At 47.1% G+C, this 21,970-nt stretch overlaps 1 protein-coding gene across 1 annotated transcript in view; it reads right to left on the reverse strand.

Moving 5' to 3' along the window:
• Positions 1 to 21,970, reverse strand: part of HUNK (hormonally up-regulated Neu-associated kinase) — a 129,829-nt gene that overhangs the window by 54,627 nt on the left and 53,232 nt on the right. Inside the window, exons 3-4 of the mRNA XM_055421394.2 lie at positions 11,792 to 11,847; positions 5,669 to 5,804 (exon numbers count right to left, since the gene is read on the reverse strand). Of these exons, the coding sequence (XP_055277369.1) occupies positions 5,669 to 5,804; positions 11,792 to 11,847 (192 nt within the window). The remainder of the gene's footprint in view (positions 1 to 5,668; positions 5,805 to 11,791; positions 11,848 to 21,970) is intronic.

Below are 21,970 nucleotides of genomic sequence, written 5' to 3' on the forward strand. Positions count from 1 at the left end.
GGACTCTTAAAAAGTATTTCTGTAGCAAGGCTTATCCTCTCTTACTCGGACTTTTCCACCATCATGTGAACGAAATTCTGCACACTGGGGGTCTTGTTTGGTTTTCGCATAGCCAGTAATATGTTGCCTGTAGGGCACAGCAAGGACTGAGACTTCTGTTTTATGATCTGACCATCTGATGGCCTCTGTTGGGGGTGTCGATGGAGGCGTACAGTCCACTGGCGCGGGGATGAGGGGCGGCTGAGACCTCAGCTTGTCTTAGCTCATCAGTCAGGTAGTGCACTAGACTCAATAAAGGAAATATTCCACTCTGGGGAAGAGTGGCTCTTGGGATCTGGACCGGTCAGTTTTCACACACCTTCGACCTTTCCTGAAAGGGCATAGTTTAAATAACAGAAATTTATCATCTCACAATTCTGGAGGCTCAGAGTCTGAGCTGAAGGTGTCAGCAGGGTTGGTGTTCCCCGCGGCCCCCTGAGCCTCTGCTGGTTTGCTGGCCATCTGGGGTTCCTTGATGCAGGTGGGTCACCCAGGTCCCTGCCTTCATTGTCACATGGCCTTCTCCCTGCGTCTCCCTGGATCTAAATCTCCCCTTTATATGAGGACACAGAGCCCATCCTAATGACCTCATTCAACTCATGCAAGACCCCATCTCTAAGTAAGGTCATATTCTGAGGTCCTGGGGGTTAGGACTCCCATTTGTCTTTCTCTGGAGAGACACAATCAATCCATAACATTTTGTTTTGCATCTGTTTACAACTGTCCCATCGCCTTTCCCTTCCTTTAGGGCAAAATTCACCCCCTTCCCACCCCTTCCCACCTGCGGCCTTCCACATCCTGTTCTGTCCCGCCTGGAGCCTCTGCCCACGTCTTCCTCCTCCCAGCTGAGTCTTCTCATCCTCAGATTCGGCTCTGAGGTCTTCTCAAGAGGCCACCCCCATCCTTGTTCCCTGCAGCCCTCCCACTTCATCCAGAGAGACTACTGCAGGGAATTTACAGCTTTTTAAAAAACTGCCTGCCTGCCCCACTGGAATCCTACAAGAGGAAGAGCAACATGGCAGAAGCAGTAGAGGGTGGCGATTAACGGCAGAACTCTAGAGGCAAACCACTTGGCCCATCCTGGCCCCATCACCCGTCAGCCGTGTTATCTGGGCGAGTGTCTACAGCTCTTCACGCCTCAGTGTCCTCCTCTGCAAAGCGGGACAACACAGTATTCTCCCGAAGACTTCTGAGGCAGACAAGATGAGATGAGCTAAAACACGCGAAGCCCTTGAACACTGCCCAACACTCAGAGGGAGGTGCGCGAGGGTTAACCACGATCATTACAGGAATCAGACAGACCGCCGTGCACTCGGAATTCGGCCCAGTGCCTGGTTCCACAAATATGTGCCGAATGAACAAATTTCTTATAAGCCAGCATGTGGCTCACATGGCTTCCTATTGTTTTTTTAAGCTTTATCAACAACTTCTAAAAAGGACCTAGTTTATAGCATCCCTGTGAATGAGGTGTGGATCATGGGGGTCTCATCCCCCTGGGGAATGTTCCAGGGAGTCAGCTAACACAGAGTTGCTCTGGGAAAACCTGGTTTCTAGAAAGAGTAAAATATGGTCCTTGGTGGCTGAGCAAGGGTGAGAATTTTATTCCACCTCAACTCCCCATGTTGGGGACCAGAACAAAGGACTCAGGGGGCTGGGGTTTCTGGTCTACCTGGACATCTGCCCCCACCATGGGCCTCCAGAGCTTTGCCAGGATCAACTGAAGCCCAGAGTCTGTAAAGTACATAATCACTTATCAAAGGCTTTCATGTACGTTGCTTGACAGCTTCATGACTAAGAATGAGGCCTGATGAGAGCTTTCAAGAGACCTTCAGTTGCACATCATCATCTTGAAAAAAGAGAAAAATGCAATTCAGTGAAAGTTAGCAGAGGCGTGCCCCACCGCCCCAGACACAGTCCTGCCAGCAGCCAGGGTGGAAGAGGGAGGCGAGGGTCCGGGCAGCCTAGTCTTGGGTCACCTCTGTTTCTTCTGCAGTTTCTTCTGAAGCCTCACCTCTGCCTGGATGGAGCCACTGGACGGATGTGGACACAGCAGGTGGCAATGGCCGAAGTCCCTTTATTTTAATCCTGGGGCCCCAAAACTAAGAAGGGGAGCATCTAAAATGGTCACTAAACGTGGATTCCTTTCCAGGGTCCAGGGACTCAGAAGAAGGGGCAGGAACAAAGTCTGAGCTTAATACTGACCTTAGGATCCTTTTGCAGCCTGTCCTTTTCATTTTTAAAAGTTAATTTTTATTTGACTACAGTTGCTTTACAACGTTGCATCAGTTTCTACTGTACAGCAAAATGAATCAGCTATATTTACACATATATCCCCCCTTCCCATTCAGGTCACCACAGTGCATTAAGCGGGGCTCCCTGTGCTATACTTTAGGTTCCCATCAGTTGTCCATTTTATATATAGCATCACGTGGCACTAGTAGTAAAGAATCCACCTCCCAACACAGGAGACGCAGGATAGCCAGGTTCAATCCCCGAGTGGGTAAGATTCCCTGAAGAAGGGCATGGCAGCCCACTGCAGTATTCTTGCCTGGAGAATCCCATGGACAGAGGAGTCTGGCGGGCTACAGTCCATGGGGTCGCAGAGTCGGACGTGACTGAGAGACTGACACACGTACCCGTCAATTGCGTCCAAGTGTCAGTCCCAGTCTCCCAAGCCGTCCCACTCCCCCTTTCTCCCTTAGTGTCCATACATTTCACTTCCTTTGTATTCCTCCACACAAGATAAATAATCAGTCTCCGTCTTAGTGTTCGCAGGAGAGGACAAGAGGCCCCAGGCAGTTATAAGGCCAGGTGGTCTCCTACAGCTCTGACGAGCCACAGGCTCCTTCCTTCCTTCCTTCCTTCCACCAGCAGTTCTAGACTTTGTGGAGATGCTTGTTTTTGTTAGTCATGGGTCAGAAAGGGTCCCACTTACACAGGCCGAGCTTCATCACCATGACGACCAGTGATGACGCTGTACTGTCCAGCCCCGTCGAGAGCGGGACTCCAGGAGCAAACCGTCACCTCCTCTCCAACCTCTCTTTCCCTTTGATCCCTGTCACCCAGCCCAGTCCCTATCACCAGTTATGTGACACCCCGAACCCCTGGTCTTTCAGACTACCCATTGTCCACGTGGTTTGTTTTTTTTGGAGGGAGGGAGTTTGTTGTTTCATCTTCTTTTTTGTTTCACAAGCTGTTCCTCTCAAAGCTTTCCATTTAGCATAAATACATTCCCTAAATGCTGAGGAAAGAGGGTGATTATAGACTCAGACTTTCATATTCACCCATTCATACATGTGTACATGCGTGCTCAGTCACTTAGTCATGTCTGACTCTCTGCAACCCCACACAGACTGTAGACTGTCTGGCTCCTCCGTCCATGGGATTCTCCAGGCAAGAATACTGGAGTGGGTTGCTGTTTCTTCCTCCCGGGGATCTTCCCAACCCAGGGATCGAACCCGCATCTCCTGTGGTTCCTGCACAGGCAGACAGGTTCTTTACCGCTGAGCCACCTGGGAAGCCCCTATTCATACATAAATAACTATTAAGGGGAGATGACATGCCAGATACTTATGAGGGCATGAATGGATTTCACCCGTGCATTGACTCTCATCCACCAGGGCTGGCTGCCTGGAGGACTGTGTTGAGAAGGATTCTGAGGCCCGTCTGGGCGCAGCATAAAAAGAGTCTGTGAGTAGCAATGCTGGTAACGTCACCCAGGGCACCTCAAAGAGGAAGCACCCTTTGCCTCTGCTTCCTACCACTCCCCTGCCCCAGGGGTCCCCAGTGAGTCAACTGTACAAAGCACCCTCTCCACATGGCACCCTCTGCACATGGCACCCGCTGAACACGGCAGCCTTCTCATATCCTCTGGAGAACTGGGAGGAACCCGGAGCTCAGCCTGAGGCTTGAAGAGCCCTGAGGGCCGAGGGCAGCTCCCCAGCCTACAGGCTGAGTGGCCCTGGGCTGCACTAACCACCAAGTAACCCTCCTGTCTGTGTGAAAGAGGGTAATGGCCAGCCTCACAGGTGGTCCTGAGGATCAAAGGAAACAGCGGACTCAGAGCTGCAGCAATGGTGGCTGACCCCCACTAATGTCTCACCCCCTGGCTGAATGAGCTGAGCTGCGCTTCCAAGGAGAGCCAGCCCTTTCTTGGAACGTTCAGGGGATTCTGGTGCCCTCGGATTCTCATTTCATCTCTGGTTCCTCTGAATAATCTCCAACCAGGCCTCCTGCAATCCCCTTGCTCACTCACATTGCTCTGTTTGCTTGCTCTGCCAGCTTTAGCGCTGACCCTCTAGCTTCTAGGGCTTCCCTGGTGGCTCAGACACTAAAGAGTCTGCCTGCAATGCGGGAGACCTGGGTTCAATCTCTGGGTAGGGAAGATCCCTGAAGGAGGAAATGGCAACCCGCTCCGTGTTCTTGCCTGGAGAGTCCCATGGACAGAGGAGCCTGGCGGGCTACGGTCCATATGTGCGTGCTAAGTCACTCAGTCACGTCCGACTCTTTGTGACCCCAAGGAGCCCGCCAGGCTCCTCTGTCCATGGGATTCTCCAGGCAAGAACACGGAGTGGGCTGCCCTCTCCTCCTCCAGGGGATCTTCCCCACTACTAACACTTCCAGCTCTCCAGCCTCTGTTCACCTGGCTGGAATGCCTGTCCTGCCCTCCGCCCCTCCCTTCCCTCTTTCTTCTCCTTCCTCCCTCCCTCTGTCCCTCCTTCCCTCCTTCCTTCATTCTCCCTCTCCAGCCCAGGCTCCGTGCCATGTGCTAGGCATCCCCAGAACAAGAGACAGACTCCACACTGGCGACACTGATCAATACCGGAACGTGGAACTGGATGTGCCATTCGAAGAGCTGGGAAGCAGTGTTCCAGGGAAAGCACCACAGAGAGCTGGCCGGGGCCAGGGGTGAGGTGGGAGGTGGAAAAAAACAGATGAAGGGGACTCATCGAGATGAAGGTACAAACTTCCGGTTAGAAAATAAACAGTCACAGAGGTGTAATGTACAGCATAGGGAATACAGTCAGTAACACGGCAGTAGCTCCGTACGGTGACAGCTGGTTCCTAGACGTCCTGTGCTGGTCCATTCGTAATAGATATAAATGTCGGGTCCCCGTGTTGGGCACTGAAACTAATATGATATTGTACGCCAACTACACTTCAACGAAAGACACAGCGACTGCAAAGCCCAGAGGCAGGGAAGACAACGCAGAAGACAGCTCGTGTGAAGAACCGTGAGCAGCCGGGGGTGGGGGGTGTGAAGAGGCAGGAGAGGCGGGCAGACCCACAGTGACGAGGCTGGGATTCACGCTGCTGCTGACGGAAAGCATGGGAAGGACACGAGTGACTCGTGAAACCAAAAATCATCTTGGCAAGTGCTCGGTTGTTTTCTTCTCCCCCCTGCACCTTGTTGAATTTAAATTTAGGGCCTCTTGGGGCAGTTGGTGGAAAAACGACAGAAAGAACAGCGGTGGAAAGTGGGATCCCAGAGAATCACTGTGTATATATCCCAGAGCTGACAATTCATGCTCATTAAACACGCAAAGGTTATCTCATCAGAAAGGGACCACAGAGACAGTAGGAGGGAGACAGGTCATAAGAGAGCCGTTTTAGAAGCTCAGTAACTTACATGGACCAGACATCGATTTTGGGGCCGTATTTCTTCCTGGCAAGGAGTTCAGGAGCGGCGTACGCAGGACTGCCACACTGTGTGCTGAACGGGTCAGAATGGCCCAGGATCCCTGCACAGTTGCTCAAACCAAAGTCTGCAAAGAGGAGGACAAAACCAGCTCAGATACACAAAAACGTGGACTCGAACAAGGAGGGAGGTGCTGGGGAGGCAGCGGGAAAGGAAACATTCTCTGGGGCTAACACATCATTTCGCATCCACCAGGAAACCCAGCAGCTGTGAACCGTAACCTCTGGATATGGGTCTCAAGACAGAAGAATGTCAGGCGGTGGTTCCTCGGCCGAACTGGAAATATTTTCTAGCAGGGCCTCACAATCAAATCCAGCGAGAGCTAAAAAGTATGCTGAACCAAAACATTTTCATCAACTCTTCGGTTATGAGTCATCCAGGAAAACAAGACAGGCTTGCTTGCTTTCGAGGACTAAGGCAGGAGGAGAAAACGAGCCAACAGTCCCTGGAGTCAGCCTGCTGGCTTCCAAGTGGCCAAGGGGGTAAGAGCCGAAGGAAGATTGATACTCTCTGGCGGGTGTCAGTTTCACCCCAGATGACACACAATCCCACCCGTTAGAGTTGACTTTTTTCAGCTGAATGTTTTCATTGCATGCAAGTCTCTTAAAAAAAAAAAAAAATGTTCCCAATGCATGAGGCAACATATGGTGATTTGAAGAGAGGAGGAAAAATACACCCAGTGATTTAGACAATGCCTAGCGTTGGCTGGGAAAAAAAAAAAAAAGCCAGGAAAATAGCAATGAGAAGTAGGCTAAATGACCTCCTAGCAATGACACATTGCTTGGATCCTAGGTGATTAGGCAGGGGGCAGAAGAAATAAGCACTCAGTGCATCTAAAGCCACGCTGGGTCCATTATGCCCTTTGTGCTGTGTTTACTTTTGATGTTATAGATAGGGCAGCTGACAGGTCATTAGAGAGCAGTTAGTGTCTGGTCCTCATCTGATATCTTTTCTCAAACTTCGTTGAGTGCAGAGTTAAGATCATGCCTCTTCCTTTGAACTTCAATGTAAATATTTATGGTTTTGGTCCCCAACGAGAAGACTTGGCACACGGGGCTCAGACAGAAAGGGGCTGTGGTCGGAGACAGCCTTGCACTTTCTCAACTGGCAGGACATACATCTAACTTCTGGTTTTCCTTCACGCTAACACATCTCCACCTGCAAAGCCATGGCTCTTGTGAAAGCTGTAGGGAAACTCATGAAAGAAAAAACCCGCTGGGGGCTGGGAAGGCAGAGTTGTGAGTCCATGAAGTTCCTCACACACCATGGGTCAAGATGCACCACAAACATTCCCCGCTACGATTGTTGGGTTAAGCTGTACAATGAAAGAGCATTTCTAAATAGAACCTCATCCAGGCAGAAAACACATCCAGGCTCTGAAGGTCACCCAAACTCTTCAGCTGAAGCTTGGAATGAGACATCAGAGCCCAAATCGGGATGGGCAAACCCACCAGGAGCGCTGCCTGTTCATGCACTCGACTTCTTTTGCTGGGGGGCGTCTTGTTTTCTCCCCTTAGCCTCTCTCCTCCTGTCTTCCTCTGCTTCCAACTCATCCACTCCTGCCTCCACAAACAGGGGGACAAAAAGCCCCTATTTCCCTTCAGCCCGCCTTGCACCAGGAGGCCTTTCTGGGGGCCCCATGGCTCTCTCGGATTCGTGTTTTAGATCTCTGTTCTAGAGACTCTGAGGGCCCACCCTGTAGTATCACTGAAGTGGGGGAACCGGGAGGTGGGTCAGAAGCAGAAAAACGATTCTGAGCTTTCAGTCGAATGGCCATTTAAAATTGGCTGCTGGCCCAGTGGTTGAGACTTCACCCTCCAGTGCAGGGGGTACGGGCTCAATTCCGGGCCAGGGATCTACAATCCCACAGGCCTTGTGGCCAGAACTCCAAAGCATAAAACAGAAAGCAACACTGTCCATGGGACTGCAAGACTAGGACACGCATGAGCGACGAAACCACCACCACTGACAGGGTAACAAATTCAATAAAGACTTTTAAAAATGGTCCACATCAAAAAAATAAATCTCCAAAAAGAAAAAAAATGTCCCAAAGGAAATGTAAGGAGTCAATCTATGAGTACAGCGCACCCACTCTGGTAAGATGGAGAGACAGCACCATGGAATAAACATATTAATTGAGCCAACATTTTAAGAATAATTTCATAAATAGTCATGTTAGAGGCCCAGTCTCCTGAGAACCCATAAACTAAAAGTCACTTCCTGATCTCCGAGGGTTCCATTAACTCCTTCAGTTTACTCCCTCAGCTCTTGATTTGGGGCTACAACTAAGTGCTTGATCTTAACAAAAGGGCAGGGATGGGGAGGGGGTAAATAAGAGACCAGAATCCTCACTTGCTCCCAGGCAAGCTCGTGAACACTGGCGTCTTGCCTTGTCTTAAGCACACTTTCAGAAAGATAAATGAGCAGAGGTCTGTGGGACAGAGAAGATAAAATCTACATTTTAAGTGACTTATGTAGACCTAGCCAAAAGGGTTTAATGTCAAATATATTGTGGAGAAATAACTAGTGTGTTTCACATGCACAACCATAATTATTAAAGTTTCACACATATGCCTATAATTAGAATTGTGAAACTAGAGAGAAGTTCGCCTCCCAGTAATGTCACACAGATCCGCCTCAATTAGATTTGGTATACACATAAGCCAATTATCACTCAGTTTTCTGAGAGTTATGAAATGAATCTCAAAAAACACACAAACAAACGTTGTCTTGGAAAATTGACATGCAAAATCGTTTTAAGTTGTGGCTGTTATCCTTTAAGATTATACTAAACTGAAAACATCAGACTGCTTTCTTTTTTTTTAAAGCGGGGAAAGGACCCTAATTAAATCAAATCTTATTCCAGTTAATTCTAGTTAACTTGAACCATGGCTTACATGGCTTAAGTAAATTTATTTAAATCAGATTATTTCAAAGAAAGAGAAACTGTTAAGAGAAAACGGTAATAGCTATAATCAACCTTTGAATAAACAACTAGGTAATTCCTTTGAAGAAAAGGTTCAAAGGGCTTTCAAGTTGCAAGAGGGCAGCTGTAGAGACGTTTGATCCAAATTGCCCAACTCAGAAGCAAGAAAACACCTAAGACACTGGCTTTCTTTGCCTCAAACCTCTCCCCTCTTCTCCCACCACTCTGTATGAAAAAAAAATGAGGAAATGCAGATTCTACTAAGCAAAATGCAGTCCCCAGTTGCCCTGTGGGATGGCATGATGCCTCTTCCATTCACATGTACGTTAGAGCTCCTTGGTTTAGCGGGTCAGGAGAGAACAGGCGCCAAGTGAGAGGCTCTAACAAAGGGACGTCCAGTTATCAAAGCCTCCTTTGCAGCTGTTTCAGGAATTCTGGTTCCTGACACCTGGTTTCTGACATGGCCCACTGTGTCCAGATGAGCTACGATGCCTGCCTGGGTACCAGTTCAGAAGCTGCCAAGCTGAGAAGCGATGACTCTGCCTAAAATGGTTCCTGGTATCTAAAGGGTCCCCCCACCCATCTCAAGGGACCCGTGGGCTCTAAAGTAGGTCTACCGTGTCTTAATCTTATTTGTACAGGTCTCCTCTAAGAGGGTTCATTATGCAGCCAGTGTGTGTGTGTGTGTGTGTGTGTGCGTGTGTGTGTGTGTGTGTGTGCGTGTGCGTGTGTGTGTGTGTGTGTGTGTGTGTGTGTGTGTGTGTGTGTGCGCGCGCGCTCACTCTCACTCGCCCAATCGTGTGCTACCCCACGGGCTCCTCTGTCAGGGGACTTTCCAGGCAAGAACACTGGAGTCGGTTGCCATTTCCTCCTCCAGGGGATCTTCCCAACCCAGGGATCGAACCTGCCTCTCCTGCACTGCAGTCAGATTCTTTACCGCTGAGCTACTGGGGAAGCCCGGCCAAGGTGTGAGCTACTTGCAAATGCACCCACTATTCACAGAGACTGGTTCTTCCGGAATCTTCTCAGCAGTGGAAAGGTCTGTGCTTTTCAACACTCTCCACTCTTACCGATGATTGTCTAGGGCTATCACTTGAAGAGAAAGAAGAGAAAACATACACAGGGGCAGAGATAGAGGCGAAGTGAAGGGCAGAAACAGTGGGGGGGGTGCTGGGTGGGTAAGGAGACCAGCTGGCGGTGGCCTCCACTTTGCTGGAATCACCAGCCTCGGCAGAGGCAATGCGCAGGGAAGTGAAATACTCTAATTCACACTATAATGGACACCCAGCCTTCACACCGCCTGCTCTCTTACACACTCTGCAGCTTTAGGGTGACTCTGTGACTGCTCCCACACATCTTCCAAAGACAAGTTCCAGGTCACCCCGCCAGGGAACCCACAAAGAAATCTTTCCTCCATTCCTCACCCCCACCCCCACCAGGACGTGCCTTTGTTTAATGCAAAGACCTCGGAAACCAGGAGCAAAAAGACATCCTGCAGACATTGCAGAGGCTGCCTTCTTTAAGGCTGCTGCACCTGGCTCTCAGGACAACTCACGCGCAATAGTAAAACAATCTGATTTACGGAGAAAAAAAATTACTTGAATCATCCAAGAATCTTCTAAGAATACATCCTAACGCATTTGAGTCAGTTCTAACGAAGTGGATGAACCTAGCGCCTATTATACAGAGTGAAGTAAGTCAGAAAGAGAAGGAAAAATACCGTATATTAATGCATATTATGTGGAATCTAGAGAGATGGTACCGACAATCCTACGTGCAGGGCCGCAAAGGAGACACAGATGGAAAGAACAGACTTTTGGACTCAGTGGGAGAAGGAGAGGGTAGGCTGACTTGAGAGAACAGCACTGAAACATATACATTACCAGACGTGAAATAGATAACCAGTGCAAGTTTGATATGTGATGCAGGGCACCTAAAGCCGGTGCTCTGTGAGAAGCTGGAGGGATTAGGTGGGGGTGGGGGGGTTCAAGATGCAGGGGACACCTGTATACCTATGGCCAATTCCTCTTGCTCTATGGCAAGAACCACAATATTGTAATTATCCTCCAATTAAAATAAATAAAAAACAAATACATCCTATAAAATCCCTGGGGTGGGGGGGAATTGGTTTCCTCTTAATTGTTAATGTCCTAATAATGGGTGTATTTATCAACACCTGTCAATGATGCTTAATCACCCAGCCAAGAAGCCTGGAGTCCCTGGCAGCCTCTTGCCTGTTATTGGGTTGGAAGCCATCTGGGATCCCAAGGAATATAACTGGTCATTTGAATGATGTGTTTTAGAGAGTCTGGAGATGGTTTTCAGTATTTGCCAAACAAAATTTCCTTCTTGGGTACAAAAGCTAAAATTCATGAAGTTCTGTTGATCCTTCTCTTTTCCTCTAATAGAAAGTCTTTTCAAGCCCTCAAGGCAGAAGAAATTACTTGTACTGGGGTGGGAAAAGAAAGGAGTGAAAGATGAGGCTAACATCTGGGTGGAAACATGATGCCCTATAATTTTGCCAAGAGCAACCACACAGGTAAACAAAAGTAGAATACTTCTGGAGAAGGAGCCATGGTGTGAATTTGCTTATGGACCCTTAGTGGTGAATCAGTTATGATTCACTCCACCCTGGAATCTCCTCCTGATTGGCACAGACCTCTAAAGCAGCCCTCTGTTTCACCCTGTACCATCATCCGGTACTATAGGGCTAAAACGAAGACATTAAAAAGAGGAGGTAAGCTGCATTCCCTCTTACTTCAGTGCCCCTACATTCACTGAAAAGTGGAATAAAGCATGGCCAAGCTAACAGCAGCATTTTTGAACCAAACTATGTTCCCCTTTTCTTAAGACGCTTTCAGGTGAATTCAAGTAAAAAAAACCCCTCCACAAGTTCAGCTCCATCTGAATTAACAAAGAAGCAAAAGTTTGAAGAATCCTAAGAACATGTTTTATGTTTAAATTATTCAAAACCATGCTTAGATCTTGCAGGTAAAAGGAGATGAACTAGAAGTATTGTCTGGGGATCAGAAATAGACCATGGTAATTTTCAAAGTCAGAAATAAATAACTGAGAATTGACAACACAGCACTTAAAGGACAATCTTGCTTTAAAGAAAAAAGTCATACCTATCAGCTTGATATTATTGTCTTCATCTAGCAGCAAGTTTTCTATCTTCAAGTCTCTGAAATAAACAAAACCATACAACATTTCAGATAAGCACTTGAAACAGTGGAACAACATTTTGCTTTTGAGGGGAAGCGAACTGCTGAGCGCCGCTCTGAACCCACCCATAAGGCTTGCTGCCAAAACTCACACAATCAATAAGCAAATATTTATGGAACATGATAGACATAATTGCTGCAGAGTCAAAAAGCTAAAGGATTCCAGAAAAGACAGAAAGCAAGGAGGGCAGAAGCAATCAGTTTCCAAAAGAAGTGGGGCCAGAGCTGAAACTTAGAAGTCAATAAAACCAGGAGACAGTAGAGGACATCATTCAAGACAGGCACTGCTAAACAGTGGAGAAAACGCAAATGTGACCGTGTTTTTGTGAGATGGTGGGCAGAACCAGCCATTAATTGAAACTATGATTGTCAGTCCTACAGCCTTCATGCTTGGAGCCCAAGTGAAGTGAAAGTCGCTCAGGCATGTCCGCCTCTGCAACCCCCTTGGACTATACAGTCCACGGAATTCTCCAGGCCAGAGTACTGGAGTGTGTAGCCTTTCCCTTCTCCAGGGGGTCTTTCCAACCCAGAGATCGAACCCAGGCCTCCCAAATTGCAGGTGGATTCTTTACCAGCTGAGCCACCAGGGAAGCCCAAGAGTCATCCACAAATTGGCAAGGGATAATAAACTATTTAGCAAGCAGCTATTACAGTGGACAGAAAAACAGACCCCAAAAATGTCAGGGTTCTAACCCTTGGATATGTAAACATTACATAACCACAGAGAATTAAGTTTGCAGATGGAATGAAGATTACTAATCAGACGACGAGTGGCTTTTGATCACGGACACTGAGATAACTCGGGAGATGGGAGGGAGACACATGCTCCAGGTCATGCCAAGTGTGAGGGGTTGGTGGTATCTGTACCAGCTGACTCTAAGTCCCTTGAAGGTATGAAACATTCTGCCTTGCTTACCACTGTGCCCCAGTACCTTTCAACATTCCATAACCCAGTAAATACCAATGAATCTACATTATTAAAGAGATCACTTGGGATTCCAGAAGAAAAAAACATGGGTGAAAGTATAAGCCATCTATGTCAATGATCATGAGCACCTTAAGTTGCAACCTGTCAGCTCAGACACACCATGAACATTAAATGTTTGAGCATATTGTTCCCTTCTATATATACACAAAATGTTTTTTTCCATTGTTTTGAAACACAGCATTCTTGGTCCAGCTTTTATGTTCACACTTCTGAATACAGCCATAGCCAAAAGAGTTATTTTTGTCCTCTTATCTCTATTGTTAGGAGCAGAAGAGTATGGTCATGATAAACAAAAATGGTGGCTGACAGCACTTCTTGGAAGTGCAGAGATGACGGGAACAGCACTTGCTAGAGCTCTGGAGGCCCAGGGAGCCAGAGTGCCCGGTCCGTGTCCCATCTCCTGGGGACAGGGCTTACAACTTGGTCCCAGCACTGTCACCTCATCCCGTCTTCCAAGAGTGGCCAGAAATCTGGATTCAATCCCAGTTTTTCAATGTTGGCAACAAATTCACAGTAACAACCACAGCACATGGGCCAACCTTACAGGCAAGATCCAGCCTACAGACTACCGATTTTCAACCTCAGTGTGGGTGGAAGTTGAGCCTTCAAAGGACATGAGACACCCAGGAAGAAGGCAGAAAATGAGGCGCCAACATGCTGGCAGGAACAAGGACATTCAGAGCCAGCTGAGAAGGAGCAGTCAGGCAAGTATTGGCACAGGAATGACAAAAGGGCAGCATTTCAAGATGAGAAGAGTTAAGAAGTCGCGTGCAGGAAAAGGTGAGCTCTAAACAGTCACCACTGGATTTCAAAACTGGAATCCTCGACCCATGACTTGTAGCCTTAAGGCTCAATACCCGAATGAGAAGAGAGATTGTGTGAACCGAGCATCTGAGGAAGGTAAATAGACAGTCCCCAGTCCACATGCGGGCTTCCCAGGTGGCTCACTGGTGAAGAATCTGCCTGCAATGCAGGAGACTCAAGTTTGATCCCTGGGTCAGGAAGATCCTCTGGAGAAGGAAATGGCAGCCCACTCCAGCATTCTTGCTGGGAATCTCATGGACAGAGGAACCTGGTGGGCTACAGTCCATGGGCTCTCAAAAGAGTCGGACACAACTTAGCAATTCAACAACAACAAATCCATTAGCGTTCACCAATGGGAAGGAGAACTGCACACATGCCCTTTGATTCAAATAGAACCATATATTCAAAAAACTGTACCAGTCTTTAAAAGACGTCACCTATGTCCACATGCAGGGTAAACCCCACCACCACCATATAAGCTGACCCTCCTCACTTTTCCAATGGGAAGACTCTGCCCCTCAGAAGGTTTTTAGGAAAACACAAATATATAATTTTTAGAAATGCAATGAAATGATCAAATGACTATTTACACTATTTATCTTTGAAGCTGCACCATCCTATTTCAGAGCATATACTATCATCTTAACCTAATTACTTTAGAAATATTGTTGCCACACCCTCACATCTTTTTGAAACAATTTCATTCAGACTTGTGGCAGGCAAGAGCAGGAGTCTCCAGTGTAACGCGACCTTTCAATTGACTGGATGTTTGAGATAAAGCACCATTCGAATCTGTATGTGATGTGCTTGTTGGAAATATTATCCCAAGCCATTTAAATAATAAGAGCCCATTTAAAATCTCTATAAATTATCCACTGAGTGAATTGATTTTAGAGTGGTCTCACAAACTCTCACACTGAGTCATAGCCCTTTAGTAGCTGTTATTCAAGCCACGCAAAATGCTGTTGCCTCCCTTTCCGCTGGTTCCCTCAGACTTCTAGAGTTTCCAAGGCCATCGGTGAGTCAGGTCAAGGTTAACTGGTATTTTGCTGTTGAAAATAATGGTGATTGTGCCCTGATACTATGAGAGACTTTGCAAGCATTCTGTAAGGCACTTCTTCCTTCCTGAAAATGACAGACTATGTCTTACCCTTATATTCAAGCATTTGTGGTAACTCCCAGCCACTTGCACGGACTCACAAAACAATGTGCCAATAACAGTCCAAACTGTGAATTCTGTGAAAACTGATTATAAAGCAGCAGCACTATTTTAATCTAAAAGAAGGCCACAGTTTATTTCCAGCAAAATTAAACCTCTTTCCCTGGGAAGCAAGGAAGCCACACGAAGGCATTAAAGGAGAAATTTGGTTCAGAACAAATATTATGAAGAAAAACAGCTTAAAGAGCTGAGGTCAAAGAATGCAACTGCCAAGGATAATAAAACTAAGCTGGATAATTCTGGGGCCACAAAAGACCAAGGAACAACCAACCACAGTGATTAGAAGAACGAAATAAATGAAAAGCTAAAAATAAGAGAAGATGCAGAAGAGAAAAAAAAAAAAAGGCCCACTTTGAAAATAGGGGAAATGTCATAAAACCAGGGTAGAAAGTACAAAAATGTAATTATTATGCTCAGTCATGTCCAACTCTTTGAGACCTCATGGTCTGTAGCCCACCAGGGTCCTCTGTCCATGGAATTCTCCAGGCAAGAATACTGGAGTGGGTTGCCATTTCCTTCGCCAGGGGATCTTCCTGACCCAGGGGGTGAATCTGGGTGTCCTGAATTGCAGGCAGATTCTTTACTGTCTGAGCCACAAGGGAAGCCCCCCAAAATAAGAGAAGATGTAGAAGAGAAAAAAAAAACCCACTTTTAAAATAGGGAAATGTCATAAAACCAGGATGGAAAGTATAAAAATGTAATTATTAGGCAAAAGGAGGAAAATGAAATCAGTTTTTCTTTTCACCTGTTGCATCCCCTAGACACCCACCCCAACCCCTAAGAAAAATGCTCACAGCAAAGCTGGTTAATGGACATTTACCCATACCCTTTCATTAAGGTTTCTAAAATATTCCAGTGGCAACCAATCGAACTGACTAAAAATTTCAGAATTAGTTAATGGAAAGTTAGGTATATCAGTCTCCACCCAGATCAGTGTATTGAATCTACCCAAATGAAGGGAACATTCAACCTCTTTTGGCTTTATTTCACCTCCTGATTTGTCTTTGGAGGTTTATCTACAAAGGAGAAGAAGACTTTCCTTCTGACTCTGGGGAAAAAAGGCTCAAAAATCATATTTTAAAATGTCATTTTACCCTAGGTATTTATCCAAATGAGCTGAAAACTTATGGATATGAATGTTTACAGCAGCTTTATTCATAATTGTCAAAACTTGGAAGCAACCAAGATGTCCTTCAGTAGGTGAACGGATATACAAACTGGGGGACATCCCAGACAATGGAATAGTCTTCAGTCATAAGAAGAAACAAGTTATCAGGACTTCCCTGGTGGCCCAATGATTAAGATTCCAACTTCCAACACAGGGAATGTAGGTTTAATTCCTGGTCACAAAACTGAGACTCCATGTGTCTTGTGGGAAAAAAAAAAAACAAAACATGAAACAGAAGCAATATTGTAACCAATTCAATAAAGACTTTAAAAAATGGTCCACATCAAAAAAAAAAAAAAGTTTTTTTAAAGAAGAAATGAGTTACCAAGTCAAGAAAGTTATCGAAGAACCTTGCATGCATGCTCAGTTGCTAAGTCATGTACAACTCTTTGCAACCCCATGGACTGTAGCCCAGCAGACTTCTTTGTCCATGGGATTTACCAAGCAAGAATACTGGAGTGGGTTGCCATTTCCTTCTCCAGGGGGTCTTCCCGACCCAGAGATTGAAACCAAGTCCCCTGAACTGGCAGGCAGATTCTTTACCACTGAGCCACCAGGGAAGCCTAGAAGCTTGGTGGTTGTTTAGTCTCTAAGTTGTGTCCCACTCTTGTGATCCCATGGATTGTGTCCCACTCTTGTGATCCCATGGATTGTAGCCTGCCAGGCTCCTCTGTCCAGGAGTGGGTAACCATTTCCTTCTCTAGACGATCCTCCCAACCCAGGAATCGAACTTGGAACCTTAAATGCATGTTTTCAAGTGAAAGAAGGTAGTCTGAATAAACTATGATCCCAATTCTATCACCTTCTGAAAAAGACTGTAGACTTAAAAAATGTTCACAACTTAAAAGTTGAGAGTTATGTTTTAATCGGCAGGAATTTTTAGGACTTCAAGCCCAGGAGGAAACATCTCAAATAACACTGAAGGAACTGCTCCAAGGAGGTGAGGAGGAGAGCTAGGTTATGTAGAAGTTTTGCAACAAAGGCAGGTAGTCCGAACGTCAAAAGATTATTATAAATTAAAGAAAACCAGCTATCCCAAGTTAAGGAATTTAGCACCTTGCGGTGTATGGGAAGACGCAAGAGTCCAGCCTCACTGAACTCATTCCTTTGATACGTACTTCCAGTCTGGGGGGGTGGCGCCCAGGATCCTGTATTTTCACATCCTGAGGGTCCTCAGGGCTCCCTGGGGGGAGTGGCTGTGGTCTGATGGCTACTAGATGGCAGGTGTTCTTTCCTTCCTGAGTTCCCTCAGGGCTCACCAGTTCACCATTTATGGTGGCTGCAATTACTGACGACTGTGACATCCTTTGTTTAGTGATATGGCAGGAAACATTCCATTTCTCAAGAGAAAACTACGGACGAGGAGAAGATAACCAGCTCCTGAGGTTGCAGGAGGACTAGAAGATCAGGTAGAACACACTATTTTAGGGCAGCAAATTTACTCTGTATGGACTGCCCTGCCTGCAAATGCAGGAGACTCGGGTTTGATCGCTGGGTCAGGAAGATCCCCTAGAGAAGGAAATGGCAATCCACTCCAGTATTCTTGCTGGATAATCCCAAAGACAGAGGAGCCTGGGAGCCTACAGTCCACAGAGTCACAAAGAGCCAGACATGACTTAGCGACTAAACAACAACAAATTATTCTGCACACTACAATGGTGGCTAGATGGCACCATGCATTTGCGAAATTCACAGAATGTACAACACAAAGAATATCCTAATGGACTATGCATCCTAAAGAACCCTAACGTAAACTGTGTACATTAGCTAATAATAATGAATCAATATTGATTCAGCAATTGTAGCCAATGTCCTATACTATCACAAGATATTAATAATAGGGAAAATACACAGATGGGAAGTGGGAACTCTAGTTCTGCATGATTTTTCTGCTAAAACTGCTTTAAAAAATTAAGTCTATTAACTTTTTAAGTAACACTTGGATATTTTTCCCTTCCTAAGAGATCAGTAATAGGAATGCTATGCCCCCCTGCCAAGCCTCACTCAGGATGTTCTGTGTGGAACATCCTTACCACCTGAAGTTAATTATGAGTCCATTCAGCACAGCGGGACACTCAGACCCTCTGCCCAGCTACTCAACAATGACTCAAAAGACCATGAACGATCCCATGAGGTAAAAAATTGAAAGATAACTTCCTGAATAATAAAAGAAGGACTAGGGGATTTCCTGATGGTCCAGTCGTTAGAACTATGCACTTCGACAACAGGAGGTTCAATCCCTGATTGGTGTACTAAGATCCTGTAAGCCATGTGGTACAGCCAAAAATTAAAAGGATGAATTTATTCACAAAGTTTTAGTGTTAGTTTATTACAATGTACCGTGTGTGTGTGTGTGTGTGTGTGTGTGTGTGTGTGTGTGTGCCACTCAGTCGTGTCTGACTCTTTGCAACCCCATGGACTGTAGCCCACCAGGCTCCTCTGCCCATGGAATTCTCCAGGCAAGAACATTGGAGTGGGTTGCCATTCCCTTCTAAAAAGGATCTTCCCAACCCAAGGATCAAAGTGGGGTCTCCCACATTGCAGGCACTGGCAGCCTCTGTAATCCAGAAAACCTCCCCATGGTGCATGTGAAAAGCGTGGTTTTTAGCTCCATCCCGAGAGCGAAATATTTGTCTGTGTTCGGTGTTAGGGCTGTGACATGGGAGAGAAGTTTCTGAAGCTGACCAGTTTGCACCTGATGATAAGGCGATGCTCATTTTCACATTTAACAGCCCTTGATGGGATCAACCACCTTGCAGAGAAGAGAGAGACGCAGAGGGCTCTTCCTCCCGACCCGCAGCAGGACAAGTTTCTCTCTGCGGCCAGCTGACTGCAGGCGGTGTGACTGAACTACTGAAAACCCCGGGGAAGGAAAGAAAGCGGTCCCTGAATGGACAGGAACTGGCTTTCCCTTGGCCAGTGGGGCTTCCAAGAGGACTCGGGACAAGTAAGAAATGGGACAGGGCGTGTGTGGCGGAACCAGTGAGCAGGACAGTGCTGGGGGGCTGGGCTGGGAACGCCATGTCCTGGGAGCGAAGGAAAGCAGTCAGTGGAGTGGCCCTTTGCCCGAGCAAGCGGGGGCACAACCCAGAGGCTCCTCGGCCCTTCTCTGATGACTGGGCAGTCCCAGGAGAGATGCCCAGTGGGGCTCCTCATGGCATCCATCCCACAACCCCCAACCCTTGCCCCGCAGATCCAGCACTGGATCCTGTTCTCTACACTGCTTGAGGTTGGAGCGTGAGGCGGTAGGTAGGCATTTTTCCAGAGACTGAGAGGAAGGCCCAAGGGGAGAGCCCTAATCACCAGCCCTTTGTTCTGGGTTATTTCAAAAGCACAAGCTCCAACAGGCCTGACTAACAATTAAAGGTTCACCCACAGGCTAGCAAGCATCCCTCTCCCTCCACACACACACCCACCCAAAGGCTCCTTTAAAGGCATCCCTTTCAAGATGGTAATCTCTAAGGTTTGGCGACAGACCTCGAGGATCTGTGCCCTCCCAGACCCAAGGGGTGGAGGGGAGGACCCTGTTGCCATAACAAATACTGAGGTCCTGGGGAGCCCTGAGGGAGGGGAGGTGCAGCTGCTGGGGAGACAGGGCAAGAGAGTGTGTGTGCACACAGGCTTGCAAGGGGAACACACGCTCATGTATGAGTGCACGTGTGTGCAAGCACCCATCTGTGTGTGTACGTGTGCCTGTGTCCGCATGCACAAACATGCTTCCCAAATACCAGGATGACGGGGCCTCACCTCGCAAGGCAGTGAAGGTCAGGCCTCTAACAAACCCCAGGCCTAAACTGGGGGGCAGGAATTCAACAGAGCTCGCCTGCGGGGGCCACTCAGGGTTGAGACCCAAGATGGAAGGGAGGAACTGCTGCTGCTGCTGCTAAATCGCTTCAGTCATGTCTGATTCTCTGCGACCCCATGGACTGCAGCCCACCCGGCTTCCCCGTCCCCGAGATTCCCCAGGCAAGAGTACTGGAGTGGGGTGCCATTGCCTTCTCCGAAAGGGGAGGAACAGAGGGGCATAAAGTGGAGGCTTCCAGGGAAGGGAGGAGGAGGTCAGAGGGCTGCAGTGGGGGATGGGGGAGAGCTGGCGAAGGCCTAGTCAGGGCGTTGGGGGTTGGGGCTGAACCTGGGCCAGGACAGCAGCCTGAGAGTAAGGGCAGACAGGCTCCAGAGGCCGGGGCCTGCGAATGCACCTGCTGAGCTGCCTTGGAAGAGTCACGTAAACGCTCTGAGCTCCTGATTCTTTGGAAAATGGCATCTTAAGAGAGGCCACTGGCAGGGCCGGTTGATGGGTAGAAATGACAAAAACGGGCCCCTCCCAGCTGCTCAAGCAGTGACAGATAAGAGGTGAGAGGCTGGTGTGGCCAGGGGAGGCAATGAAGCTAAAGGCTCTAAGACGCAGTGGGGGGAGACTCTGCAGAGATTTCAGATATGCGATTCCCTCGGTGAGAAGCAAAACCGTTGTTGTCCAGTCTCTCAGTCCTATCCGACTCCTTGCGACCCCATGGACCGCAGCATGCCAGGCCTCCCTGTCCTTTGCTGTCTTCCGGAGTTTGCTCAAACTCATGTCCGTCGAGTTGGTGATGGACATCCAACCATCTCATTCTCTGTCGCCCACCCGCCTTCTCCTCCTGCCCTCAATCTTTCCCAGCTTGGGAAGCAAATGAAAGATCAGATAGAAGGGGCCCGAGACAGGAGATGGGGAGCCTGGACCAGACTCAGAGAGGACTAGGTCTGGGGGAGAAAGTTGTGCCTGCGGAGATGGCCACAAGATGGATTTTAGTAAGGAGCTAAGAATAAAGCATTCAAGAAAAGCACACAACTCCCCAAGGCAACAAGCATTTTGCAGCAAACAAGATTTTTTTTTGTTTGGTGTTCTGTATATTTTTTAGTTAGGTTTTATCATCAAAGCGCTGTATTAAAACCAAATGTGTGATTTGGGAGAATGGCATTGAAACATGTATATTATCATATGTGAAACAAATCACCAGTCCAGGTTCAACGCATGATACAGGATGCTCGGGGCTGGCGCACGGGGATGACCCAGAGGGAGGATAAGGGGAAGAGGGAGGTTCAGGAAGGGGAACTCATGTACACCCGGGGCGGATTCATGTCAATGTATGGCAAAACCAACCAATATAATATTGTAAAATAATTAGCCTCCAATAAAAAATTTTAAAAAAAATAAAAATAAATAAATAAAGCAAAACAAAACAAAAAAAAATAAAACCAAATGTGGGAAGTGGGAAGGCAGTTCAAGAGGGAGGGGACGTATGTGTACCTATGGCTGATTCATGTTGCTGGATGGCAGAGACCAAAACAATACTGTAAAGCAATTACCCTCCAATTAAAAATAAAGAATTTTTAAAAACCAGATGATTTTTTAATCTTTGATTTATAAGATGAACAAATTGATTAAATACAAGAATAGTTTGTTAACCTTGTACCTGATTTATTGATTCAAAACGAAACCTTTATTGAATTCCTACAATGCTCCAGAAACAAATTCTGCTCACAAAATCAAAGAGCTATTCATTCACTAAAAAGATGCCACCTGACAAAATGTGACCTGAAAACTAAATTAATTGGTATGAAGTCAATGAGGAAACTCCCTTAAAATTCCACAGAGAATATGGATATTCCAGAAAGAACGTGAATCGGCGACCAGAAAGCTTCCCATCCCAGTGCTAACTCTGACACTAGCTGTATTCATTCAATTTCCCTTCACTCATCCAACAGAGTCTTACTGTGTCTGAACTGGGTTTGGCGCTGGGCTAGACGGTGGTCTGTGCAAGCCAGTTATCTTGTGAAGCTGAAGCTGAAGCTACTCCAATACTCTGGCCACCTGATGGGAAGAGCTGACTCATTGGAAAAGACCCTGGTGATGGGAAAGACTGA

Source organism: Moschus berezovskii, chromosome 1 (genome assembly GCF_049115385.1).
Source record: "Moschus berezovskii isolate FMDL1 chromosome 1, NW_MosBer_1.0, whole genome shotgun sequence".
Taxonomy (NCBI): Eukaryota; Metazoa; Chordata; class Mammalia; order Artiodactyla; family Moschidae; genus Moschus; species Moschus berezovskii.